This window comes from Haliotis cracherodii, unplaced genomic scaffold (genome assembly GCF_022045235.1).
Source record: "Haliotis cracherodii isolate W230 unplaced genomic scaffold, xgHalCrac1.p SCAF_1, whole genome shotgun sequence".
Classification (NCBI taxonomy): Eukaryota; Metazoa; Mollusca; class Gastropoda; order Lepetellida; family Haliotidae; genus Haliotis; species Haliotis cracherodii.
In genome coordinates this window covers 51,332,254-51,345,072 of record NW_027266264.1, presented here as the reverse complement: position 1 = coordinate 51,345,072, position 12,819 = coordinate 51,332,254, and the positions used below count along the sequence as shown (strand labels likewise).

At 40.3% G+C, this 12,819-nt stretch overlaps 1 protein-coding gene across 1 annotated transcript; it reads left to right on the top strand.

Moving 5' to 3' along the window:
* The first annotated feature begins 25 nt into the window (after positions 1-25).
* Positions 26-11,576, top strand: LOC139465265 (ATPase family gene 2 protein homolog B-like). Its single transcript, XM_071246946.1, has 9 exons — positions 26-153; positions 785-1,915; positions 2,715-2,912; positions 3,748-3,900; positions 4,993-5,202; positions 5,979-6,200; positions 8,605-8,748; positions 10,298-10,420; positions 11,424-11,576. Exons 2-9 carry the CDS (start codon positions 788-790, stop codon positions 11,571-11,573), a joined length of 2,328 nt encoding a protein of 775 aa, XP_071103047.1. The 5' UTR covers positions 26-153; positions 785-787; the 3' UTR covers positions 11,574-11,576.
* Positions 11,577-12,819: the final 1,243 nt, after the last annotated feature.

The following is a 12,819-nucleotide window of genomic DNA, read 5'->3' as shown; positions in this document are numbered from 1 at the left end:
TTTATTACAAAATGGCTGCCCCCATGTTCGCATGTTCTCTTGCAAACTGTTAAAAGTGTGTGATTGCACGGAGTCATTTTGAAAGATAACGGTATCAGAAAAAATCACCCTCTAGCTATTTAGAATGATATTGTAACTTGATACTAACTTAAGGTGAGTTACTCATAAAAAAAAGTATGATAGATATTTTATTCCCTCATTGGCCTCATGAAATTCATGTTCAACCAAATTATAGTTACTTGGCCAGTGGAGTTATTTCCCTTGAATACTCACAGAAACAACAAAGATCTATATAATATCTAGAAGGTATGATTACTTTATTGGATGACACCTATTGGAACAATTTATGGATTTCCTTTGTTTTATTCGAAATCAGAAAAATAGACTGCATGAGTGAATATCTTATATCTTTGTAAATAAGTAATGCCACATTAGATTAAGTATTAGATTTTCAACCACATTTGTAAATGATGTGTGTACCCGGTATTTGTTTTAATTTATTTTTTTATTTTCAAGTTTTCGAGGCGTCTTGTGTCCCTTCCCATTATTGCCTAGCTATTCCTAAAAATGCCATCAGAGCACACTTAATACTCACCCACCCAGAGTATGCTGTCTACCTAACATTTGTAGGACTTCATAAAAGGTGTATTTCATAAAGAAAAGAAAAAAGGCTACACGGTAGTAGTAAGGTTGGCAGCAATGAAAATCTGATTAATTTATTTTTAGCTTAACCAATATTCAGTGGAAGAGCGAAATGTTTGTATGCTCTTGTTATTTATTTCAGATAATGGACATAGAAATGCAGCATCTGTTAATCAATCCAGCCGACTCAGCAGACACTGGACAGCAAAAGTGTCGACTTGGATTACATCTCATTGAGCAGCTGTCAAGCACTGTCGGATCTTATGTTCGTATAGGCATCAAGGAGAAGGACTATATCTGCAGCATGTGGCCCCATAGCATCTGCCCAGACAATAACACTATTCAGTATGATGGTTGTGTATTTGTCCAACGAAATGATCAAAGTCCAAAATCATTACATGAACCAAAAAACTTAAATCATAATTTAGTGTGCAGAATACAACCACTGCTCATTTCAGATGTAGTGTGTGCAGGTGTGATGGTAATTGTGAAAAGCATGGAGAAGTATTGTGAGTGGAAGACGTTTCCTGCTGTACTGAAGACTTTAAAAAATCACTGCCTCAATTGTGTGAGGAAGAAATGTGTAATCAAAGGTTGTACTGTTGATTTAAGGACTACAAGATTGGCGAAGGTGTATGGAATTGTTTATATGTGTGTGAACGCCCTGTCCACAAAGCATGACACAGATGGTGGGGTTGTTCATGAACTTACTGACATCATAATAGACAGTGTTCAGAGTGAGGAGAGATATTTGTTGTCACATCAGTCCAACAGATTTGAAATGGGTGGAGTAAGTAAAGTTGCTGGAAGCTTGCAAGACTTGTTACACCTTCCTTTGAAATGTTCCTCTGATTTCAAACATCTCGGACTTCCTCTTCCCAAGGGAATTCTTCTTCGAGGGCCACCAGGATGTGGGAAGACATCTCTTGTTCGCAGTCTTGCACAAAAATCTCAAGCTGCACTCGTAACAATAAATGGCCCAGAAATATTAAGTCCACATCCTGGGGAGAGCGAAGAGAATGTGAGGGGTGTTTTTCAGAAAGCTGTAAGGCTGAGTCAAGAAGGGCCTTGCATTCTCTTCATTGATGAGATAGACTCTGTGTGTCCCAAACGCGGCAAGTCCAGTGGGTCTAATGATTCTCGTGTGACCAGTGCAGTAATGTCATCCATGGATGCCCTGGTGGACAAAGAAGGTCTGGTCATCATTGGGGCAACTAACAGACCTGCTGCACTTGATCCAGCTGTTCGGAGACCGGGAAGGTTCGACAGAGAGGTGCGTACAAACAGATTGGTTACAGTTCTTAGCTAGTTTTTTTATATTAAGCTGCACAAATCATTGTTTTTGTCAACACTCCAAAATTGATAATCTAATTAAAGGGCAAATTAAATCAACATAGCAACTTTGCAGATTTTAATACTTTTGGGCATACTTAATCACAAATGCTTGACCAAACTTAAATTTGAAAAACAGAAATAGCGTTAAAGAAATGGTAAAAAATAACATGCAAAATCCCCCCAAACAAAAAAATTCACCAAGGAAGGGGATTCCCCTTGGTGGGATTAAAATGGGTTCCCGCTGCTTGGCAAGCTCCGCAGTTTCAACAATCAGGGCCAGCATCCATCCTGTCTGGTGGTTTATGGGTCGTCTTCCTATTTGTCATGTTCCTATTGTGATTGGTACAAATTCACCCGATCCTGGTGAATGGTAATACTAATTGGTGAACTTTATTCACATACAATGTACTGAGTGAAAACTTTTAAAATGTATATCCATGCGTGTACATATTAATCATTTACATATGTAGTATGAAAAGTATTAACAGAAAAGAAACACTTTCACTATGGCAAATGTGCAGGTTGATATAAAGTTTATACCCAATTCTATGTGAGTCAAGCATCAGTTAAAATTTCATTTGTGTCTTCTCTTATGTAACATTACCATTAAATTGTCTTCAAATTTGATTATCTAATTCTGTTACCTAAACATATTTTAAACTTGAGTTGACAATTAACCCCACCCATCAATGCTGCTTGTGTATGACGGTATTTTCAGGATCAGTTCGTGTTTTCAGATCCTCATGAATGTTCCCAACAGAGAACAGAGAAGGGAGATTCTTGCTGTCCATTCTGCCCGTCTGCCGCTAGCTGGAGACATTGACCTTGACCTTTTGTCAGATGTTACTAATGGCTACGTTGGGGCAGATCTGGCATCACTGTGTAACGAAGCGTCTTACATAGCCATGGCACAAGCTGGGTCACACGGACATCAGGTAGAGAAGTGGTAAAGTGCAGAAAGTTTGTGTTGTATTAATTATGGCTGTCACGCTCTTGTTTCACCCATGACGATCTGAGTAAGAATAGGTTTTCAGCAACCCATGCTTGTCGTAAGAGGCAACTATGCTTGTTGTTGGAGGCGACTAATGGGATCGGGTGGTAAGACGTGCTGACTCGGTTGATGCATTTCATCGTATCTCAATGGCATGGATCGATGCTTATGATATCAATCGCTGGATTGTCTGGTTCAGACTCGATTATTTTCAGACCGCCGTCATATAGCCAGACTATTGTTGAGTGAGGTGTTAAACAAAAAACAAACAAAACAAAACCGTCGCGATGACCAGTGGGGATTCTGGGTTAATAGAACTCCCAAGCAACCTATGCGACTAACGGAATCGGGTGCTTAGGCTCGCTGATTTGATTGGTGGATGTCATTGTATTCCATTTGTGTAAATCAGTGCTCATGATGTCAGTCTCTGGATTGTCTGGTCCAGTCTCGATTATTTACTGACCCCCATCCTATACATGTAGCTGGAAGCCTGGAATATTTCTGAGTGTGGCGTCAAACAACAAACAAAAAAACAAACTTACATAGCCAAGGCACAAACAGGGTCAATAGGACGTCTGGTAGCGAAGTGGTTAAGTGCAGGATGTTTGTGCTGCATTTAGCTGTACCTGTCGCGCTCTTGCATCACCATGTCTATGACCATTAGAGATTCTGGGTTAGAGTAGCTCCCAAGCAGCCTATGCTTATCGTAAGGTGTGAGGAGTGGATTGTGTAGTCAGGCTTGGTGACTTGGTCGATGATAATATATTTCCTTTTCCAAGGGAGTACCTGGTGTGGAGATGTGCCACTTTCAATCAGCGCTGCGGAAAGTGATACCCTCTCTGCAGAAGGGATCGGAGGGCATCGTTGACCTACGACCTGTACAGTGGGATGACATTGGTGGACTGGAGAAAGTCAAGGCTCAGATCAAACAGGTTAGTCCTTGGGAATATGTCAGCTTGATACAGCTTCAAACCCTTTCACTCACTCCAGGAGTCAAAGTGAACTATTGGTGCATTCAATTGCAACTGTCGACAAACTCCCTCTCTATAAATATAAACTACAGGATGGAAATGCCACCTCAACACCTAACTCGCATTTGTCACATTTGCAATACTACAGTTACAGTCTCAGTGTGAATTTGCCTTTGCAACCACTGCATTAAATTCAATCCTTACCTGATATGTCTTTATTGCATAATGTTTTCGTGATAATAAAGTATATTGTCTTTTCCAAATATCCATGGCATGGTTGTATGGAGATCCTGATCATGTGTATACAATACAGAGTCTCTAGTTAAGAGAATGGGAGTTGGTACACTTGTTATGTTTTTAGGGTCAGAACAGACCTCAGATGTGTAATGGTTAGACCATAGTGTTACATCAGTTAGCAAATCCATCTATCATGTCTGTACTTATACAAGGTTTTTGAGTCTAAGAACTAATCCGGAATATGTATCTGATGACAAACCAATATGAAGCCACAGCCATAAACATCTGACACATTAAGTGAGTGAGTGAGTTAGGTTTAACGCAGCTTTTAACAGTATTATAGTTATATAACGTTGTGTCAGCTTAATGTGGGAGGAAAGCCTGAATTGATGCAGGTCTCAGATGTTTACCACTTCAGTGAAGCCCACGAGCACGGGTATCATGCTGACAAACCTAGAAACATAATCTGGTTGAACCGGGATTCAAACCCACAATCATAGGTTTCTGCGGTGCCCAAGGGACACAACTCTGCGCAGCAAATCGCGGCAACTTAGACAACTGGGCCACCCATACCCCCTAAGACACATTGAGACGATACTGGGGTGTTTTCTAACCATACACAGCAACATTTCTGCTTCTCGTTCATACGATGATAATGAGGTGGAGTAGGAGGAGGACAATGTTTTTGTTTCAGCAGAATCTGTATAAATAATATACTAATTACTCAATAAGTCTAATAACTCAATACATATTTGGAGGAATTTGCATTGTCTTAAGTCTTATTGTTTATATGTCTTATGTATAAACACATTCCAGGCAGTAGAATGGCCCCTGCTGTACCCAGAAGCCTTCACTAGGATGGGCCTCCCTGCCCCACGGGGAGTGCTGCTGTATGGGCCCCCGGGGTGCTGCAAGACCACTCTAGTGAGGGCAGCGGCAACTGCAACACATTCTGCATTTGTGTCCCTCAGTGGAGCCCAGCTGTACTCACCATTTGTAGGAGACTCCGAGAGGATGGTGACCGAGGTACGGCAGTCAACTTGTACCTATTTAACTCAATATCTTCAAATACACTCAAATCTTCAAATAGCCAGATGTACTAGTACCTCTACAGTAGTCATGGTAGTACCACTTGTAGCAGTATCCTGCAGTCAAGATCACCAACCCGTGATAGTGATAACTAGCCAACACTGACTTGATCGTTTCTAAATTAGACTAAACCTTTATTTCTATGATAATAACCATGCTAAAGGCCTTTATTGTTTGAGCCGGAAAGCTTGAAATATTCAACAAATGAAGCCCTCCAACAATATTCGTGGACAAATGATGACAGACAGCTTTTTCAAGACAAAGGCCCATGCTGTCGTTATCTATTTCCTTAGGGCTACTGTGAATAGTAGTTCATGGCAATACATGATATTAATATTATTTTGTGTATAGGGTCCCAACTGCATACTGATCGAAGCATCAAATTGCAAAATCCATTCTGCCTGTTCCCAACAGAGAACAGAGAAGGGAGATTCTTGCTGTCCATTCTGCCCGTCTGCCGCTAGCTGGAGACATTGACCTTGACCTTTTGGCTGACGTTACTAATGGCTACATTGGGGCAGATCTGGCATCGCTGTGTAACGCAGCATCTTACATATAGGGTCAGATTGCACACTGATCGAAGCATCAAATTGAGAAATATTTGAAGTTTGTCAAGTCAGTAATTAACATGATTCCATATATCATGAACATTGCAAGTACACACACACACATATCTAGCTTGTTTAGTGGCTTTGATTTTTACTTCACCACAGGTGTTCCAAAAGTCTCGAGTCATGGCACCTACAATATTATTCCTGGATGAGATTGACTCTATTGTTGGGAAGAGGTCAGAGGGCGGGTCCCATCGAGGGGTACAAGAGCGAGTCCTGTCAACTCTTCTCAATGAGATGGATGGTATTGGGATCCGTCTGGACGACAAGACTGACAGTACCACGTCACTCAGAGAAGCAGAGGGAGAACTGAGCCCAGAGAAGGTTGACAACAAGCTTCATGATTATGTTTTACGATTTTTTACTCTTTTGTTTCTGGGGCCGGTCGGGTAGCCTTGTGGTTAAAGCATTTGCTCGTCACGCCGAAGACCCGGGTTCGATTCCCGACATGGGTACAATGTGTGAAGCCCATTTAAGGTGTCCCCTGCCGTGATATCGCTGGAATATTGCTAAAAGCGGCGTTAAACCATACTCACTCACTCACACACTTTTGTTTCTGTGATACTGTGGGGATTCTGGGTCAGAGTACCTCATGCTTGTTGTAAGAGTCGGGTAAACTTTGGATCATGTGATCCGCCTCTGTGACATCCTAACTGTTTATCACCAACCTTGCAAACCAGCATTGCTGATTTCTGTATCTAAAAAATGAACATAGTATTGGTAAAAAAGGATTAAGACATGAGTTTCAATGAAATTTTGCATACACCTTCAACATTTACAGTTTATAATTTCAAACACTTCAGTAGTCTGTCAGTCCCCCCTCTCTCTCCAGACGGGGGCACGGGTGGCCCAGTTGTCTAAGGTGCCGCGATTCGCTGTGCAGAGTTGCGTCACTTGGGCAGAAACCTATGATTGTGGGTTCGAATCCCGGTTCGCCCCGATTATGTTTCTAGGTTTGTCAGCACCATACCCGGTTTCACTGAAGTGGTGCTCGTGGGTTTCACCGGAGTGGTAAACGTCTGAGACCTGCATCACTTCAGGCTTTCCTCCCACATTAAGCTGACACGCCGCGATATAACTGGAATACTGTTAAAAGCGGCGTTAAACCCAACTCACTCACTCTCTCCAGGCACTTCTTGGGTGAGGGATGTCCACGTTCTGTGAATTACTCTCTACTCAGTCACATCTGATAGTTCCAACTTTTCAACGTTGTCTTCAACAATCTGCCAAACTTTCTCAATGGGATTTAAGCCTGGGAAGGCAGCAGGAGAATCCATGATTTTGATACTTTTCTATTCTTGCCAAGATTTGGTTAATTTAGACGTATGAATACAAGCATTGTTGTGTTGTAAAATGAATGAAACCCAACTTTGTCCTATTTGTTATTCAATCATGCTATACTGCAAAATTTCACAGTACTTTTATGGAATTAATTCTGCCTGTTTTTTCCAATTATTTCACAATTCCCAATTTCCCAATTCCAACCCAAACCATCCCATTGGGAGAAAATTTTGGCATCATTTTTTCACATTTTCCGCCCCGACATCACTTTCATTTTCCTGAAGAATTGAAATTTTAATTTGTCTGTGAAGATGCAATTAGAAAAGTCTGTATCATGATTCTGTCAACACCACTCTCGTCTCTTTTGTTCATTTGTCATTAATGGGACCCTTTTCGGAACCCACTTCTTAAATCCTTCAATCTGCCTATAATGGTCGATTCCTAGAACTTCCTAATGCTGCTGCACGATCACCAATTTGCTTCACTGACCAGTTAGGGTGAAGCGCCACCAACTGTGCCAACCTATGTCCCCCATTTGGGCCCAACTTTGCAGGAAGTCCTGATCCGTGTTAGACTCGGTGTAGCCTTAGATTTGCTTATAATGTAGTAAATAGTACTTCAATGAAGCTTTGTTATCTTCTTCAAGTATCGTACTGACCTGTAGTCTGCATCATATAAATTGAGAAGTCGAGATTTTGCCTCATCTCTTGACGTTGACATTGCTACAAAAAGAGCTATGCTCGTGGCATGATCACATGATCATCCTAGCACGAGAGAGAAAAGCAATGCGTAAGGTTACAGCACATTAATAATCTGCTTACATGCCGCTGTGAATCATATTCAGTAAGAAATAACCCATTTGTTAAAATATCAAAGTGTCTCTTTCTTTTTTTTGTATATAATTGGAGACTTCTGAAAAAATTGTGTTGGAATTTCAAGGGGGTAAAGAAATGAAGTCAAATCATTTTGGAAAGCTGAAATCTGATTGGCTTGCGAACCAATACATAGTTCATCTAGATTGGATGGTCAAAGTTCGCTCAGGGTTCATCTGACGCAACCTTCTGCGGAAGTGTCCTCAGGTCTGGACCACAGTGAGTGGTGTGACAGGTCACCATTGAGTACTGGCTTCCTTCATACAGGAGAAAATGTTCAGTTTGTTTGTTTGTTTGTTGTTTAATGAATCACTCAGCAATATTCGGTGGTCTGAAATAATCGAATGTGGACCAGACAATCCAGTGATTGACACCATGAGCATTGATCCACGCAATTGGGATATGATGACATGCATCAACCTAGTCAGTGAGTCCAACCACCAGGTCCAGTTAGTCGCCTCTTACAACAAGCACAGTCACTATTTACAGCAAGCATGGGTTGCTGAAGACCTATTCTACCCCGGATCTTTACGGGTTAGTTTGTTTATGGAATTTAGACATATTATTTTTTTCAGGATAATATGCACCAGAAGCAGAAAGTGAATAACAACAAGGTGCTGATGGTAGCTGCTACAAACCGGCCAGATCTGGTTGATGAAGCTATTCTTAGACCAGGGAGAATTGACAGAATCATCTATGTCCCTCCTCCAGATGAGCCGGTGAGATGAAAAAATATATAATATTTTCCTTCTCTATCCAAACCCTAAACCTGTCAGTTTAGAAAAGCATGTATAGTGATTCCTCGATATACCGCTGCCATCAGGGTCCAAGATTCCAACCCTGCGTAGGAAAGAATGTTATACAGATATTCATTGCTGATGATCAACACGTTACACAATGATGGTAGTGAATGGAACATAATTGTTTCACAGTGGCATGGGATATGAATGTAGATCTATGTAACCTTGATTGTAGACAGTGATTCAAAATGCATGTGTGAAAAAAATAAAAATGATAATAAGTTAAAATGAATGAAGTAGATCTACAGTGTATTATTTTATCACAATAGTTTATGTCAACAAATCCGTACTGAAGTATGCAAATTAATGTTGTATTTACACTGTCTGGTTATAAAAAGTGTTATCTGGACTTAGGTTTCTAACCTGTTGTATTAATTTTATTCAAAATTTCATTCAATATTATTTACAATCAATTTGGCAAAATCTGTGAAGTGATCAGCAGATTGTTCAACTCACCATTGTTTACAGCAACCATGGCAACCACGGTCAGATTACTGCTATTGAAGCCTTAAAACGAACTTTAGTTGACAGAGAATGGATATATATGATATTATAACTGCCATACTCAAACTCGTTGAAAGTCATATTTGTTGTAGTCTGACTATTGTATGTCAATATGATTTGTATGCAATCACAATTGTGGTAGCATCAATGGTGATTGTCAAAATGTTCTATACGTAAATATATCCAGCAATAGCGATCAGCTCTACCATAGGGCGACGCTTATGGTTATTGATTAATTTAAAAAATATATAGTAAAGCTGCAACTAAAATAACGAGATAAGAAAATAAGTTTAATGTTGCTGATGGGGGTATTTAGGAGATAACCCTTCTGTGTTTTGAAATTTGATGTAGTCCCACTGTAGAGTAGATACCTCTTATTTCAATTTGGAACCAAATAAAGCTTCTTCAAACATGTTTTATAATGTTTTATTTTACTGTCATTGTCTGTTGTTTCAATGAGGAAATACATGTAGCCTGTTTCAATTCTGGTCAACATAGATTGTCCCTAACAGTTTCATAAATATTTCATTTGTATGGAAAAGATGTGCCTTCGTTAAATCTTGTAATGTCATCAACGTTGCTTTTAGGGTTGCGGCCTAGAACACCAAAAACATCAAATATCTAACTACCGTATTTCCTCTATTAGACGGTAGTCCATCTATTAATTTTGCGAGAGCCCTTGACTCGGCGTGTTTTAGAGACCCAGCGTGTAATAGAGGAAATATAGATATGTTTTACAATTCATATGGGGTTGATTGATTGGCAGCCATTATTGTATGAATTGATATGTAGGCTATGGATGTATTCAACGCACACTTTTTGTGTGAAAAGGCTTAATATATTTGAAAGGAGTTTCTGTAGCAAATTGGAAACCTCTTTTTAACCAATTAGAATCAAGCATTCATCAGTGTCATGGTAGAATATAAAATACTCACACGCTTTCTCATAACATTTTGCTTTCCAGACTCGCCATGAGATTCTCAAAGTGCTTACTCGGACGATGCCTTTAGACAATGTGGACCTCAGTATCCTATCTGCAAAAACTGACTTCTACACAGGAGCAGACCTGGAGAACATCTGCAAGGAGGTAACCATGGGCAACCTGAAATATGGCGGTTGAGGTCCCCGGGTACCTTTCTGTATACATCAATATACCCTAACCAGAACGGGAGTCCAGAAATGTGGCAGTTATTACAGCGCTGAATATGGGATTAGGTAAACAGCGACAGTGTTCACTTGACAGTCAAACTGAAAGCTGTTTCATGCAGTGTGAACCTAAACACTGCCGTACATATTTTGCCAAGTTTGGGTACATTTGTGTATACGGAATGGTACCGGGTGCTAATGAAATGACCTGTGAAGATCCGGGTTAGAATAGGTCTTCAGCAACCCATGCTTGCTGTACAAGGTTACTATGCTTGTCAAAAGAGGCGACTAATGGGATCGGGGGGTCAGACTTGCTGACTTGGTTGATGCATGTCATCGTATCCCAATTGCGTAGATCCATGCTCATGATGTCAATCACTGGATTGTCTGTTCCCAGACTTGATTATTTACAGACCACCGTCATATAGCTGGAATATGGCTGAGTGCAAACAGCAAACAAACAAACAAACAAAACAGCTAATGAAATGAGGCCATCTATACCTCATGGTAAATGAGCCCTACTCCCTGTAAGAACTTGGTGCTAACCCCACCCCTCCCCATCATTGAAGAAATGTCAAGCACGAAAACACTGCTGTTTATGTGATATAGACAGAGCACTCATTGGTCTGAGTACTCGCTAGAATCAGGCTGTCACTGGATTCGGTGGCTAATAAAGCATCCATGTTTTTTCTCAGATGATGAATAGTAGAGTATATAAACCTGTTACCGGTAAGTGTTGATGATGGGGAAGTATACAACCTGTGCAATTTGCTGCCTGTAAGGTGCCAGAAGGCATGGTATTCATTTTACAACCTCATCGTTCTGGGCACCCATATTAGCTGCTGGGTCAACTGAATAGCTTATAGTTCAGTTGCAGCAATTAGTTATCTTTTGAGTCTGAGCTGTATTTAAAATAACAATGACAGGACATCATTTTATTCCAGGCTGCCATGCTTGCCTTGACAGAAGACATGGATGCAGAGAAGGTGAAAATGAAGGACTTCATCAGGTCATTAGAAATTGTGAAACCGTCCCTCAACCAACAGCTAGTGGACAGGTACAAAACACTGGGGGGCCGATACAGAACCTGCTGACATCCTGGAAAATAAACTGATGACACTGTCAAGTGTGTTGTTTTCTTTCACCACTAGTATCTGAAGGATTAGTCTCTCTTTAGGATTAGACCACAGAGCATAACAATAAAACAATTGCCCCCATTCTTTTCATCCCTTTTTCAGCCCCTGAAATTAAGAGACTTGAGAGATCCATTAATACTCATAAGTCCCCTTATAGAATAATATATATTTAACCTAATACATGTACATAACCTTTTTTAGTTATAGAGCTCTAGCTAAGCTGCATATTTGCTTTAAAGATGCAAAGTACATCACCATTGCCCAATTCATTTTGTGTTGCTAGGGTACAAATATACACTCTGAGTAATTACCCAATGTGTCCTTTACAACTTGTGTACATGGATGTCTTGACAGATGTATAATTACTGATTGAAGGCAGGCATCACACATACATCAACTCTACTGCTGTGAATAATTCATCTTTCATAATACAAGGCACTTCATCTCGCCTTTATTTATGAGACATGTATATATGTCAGTGTTGTGAGTTTATGTGACATGTTAAGCACATGAATAGTTTGTTTGTTGTTTAGCGCCACACTCAGCAATAATCCAGCTACATGATGGTGGTCTGTAAATAATCGAGTCTGGACCAGACAATCCAGTGATTGACATTATGAGCATAGACCTACGCAATTGGGATACGATGGCACCTCAACCAAGTCAGCAAGTCCAACCACCTTATACTGTTAGTTGCCTCTTAGGACAAGTATGGTCACCTTTTACGGCAAGCATGGATTGCTGAAGACCTGTTCTAACCCCGATCTTCATGGGTAGCACACGAACAGATACAATTGAGAAGTCACTTGTAACAGTATTTCAAGCAGAATTATTTTTTTAATTATTTTTTTGAATGTCTACTCATCGGTGTAAAAATACACAACAGGAGTAAAACATGTTGAATAATTGTAGGCTACAATGAGCAAACTTACATGACTTAAAAGTGATACTTGGAGGCCTAGTGGTTACAGCAGTCATGACACAACCTACAGTTCGAGCCTGTTAGAAGCACATTCATGCTCCCAACAATTAACATGATATAGGTTTGATGTTTCTGATAGGATGCAATCCTGTTCTCACTGTCACTTACTCACAAGAGTACAACCATCTTAAGTACAGATTAACTATTTAAGGTGCTTGATCCAATAACTGATCAAATACTGCTGAGCGGCAACAATAGAGTGGGTCCTTGATTAAGGTCCTT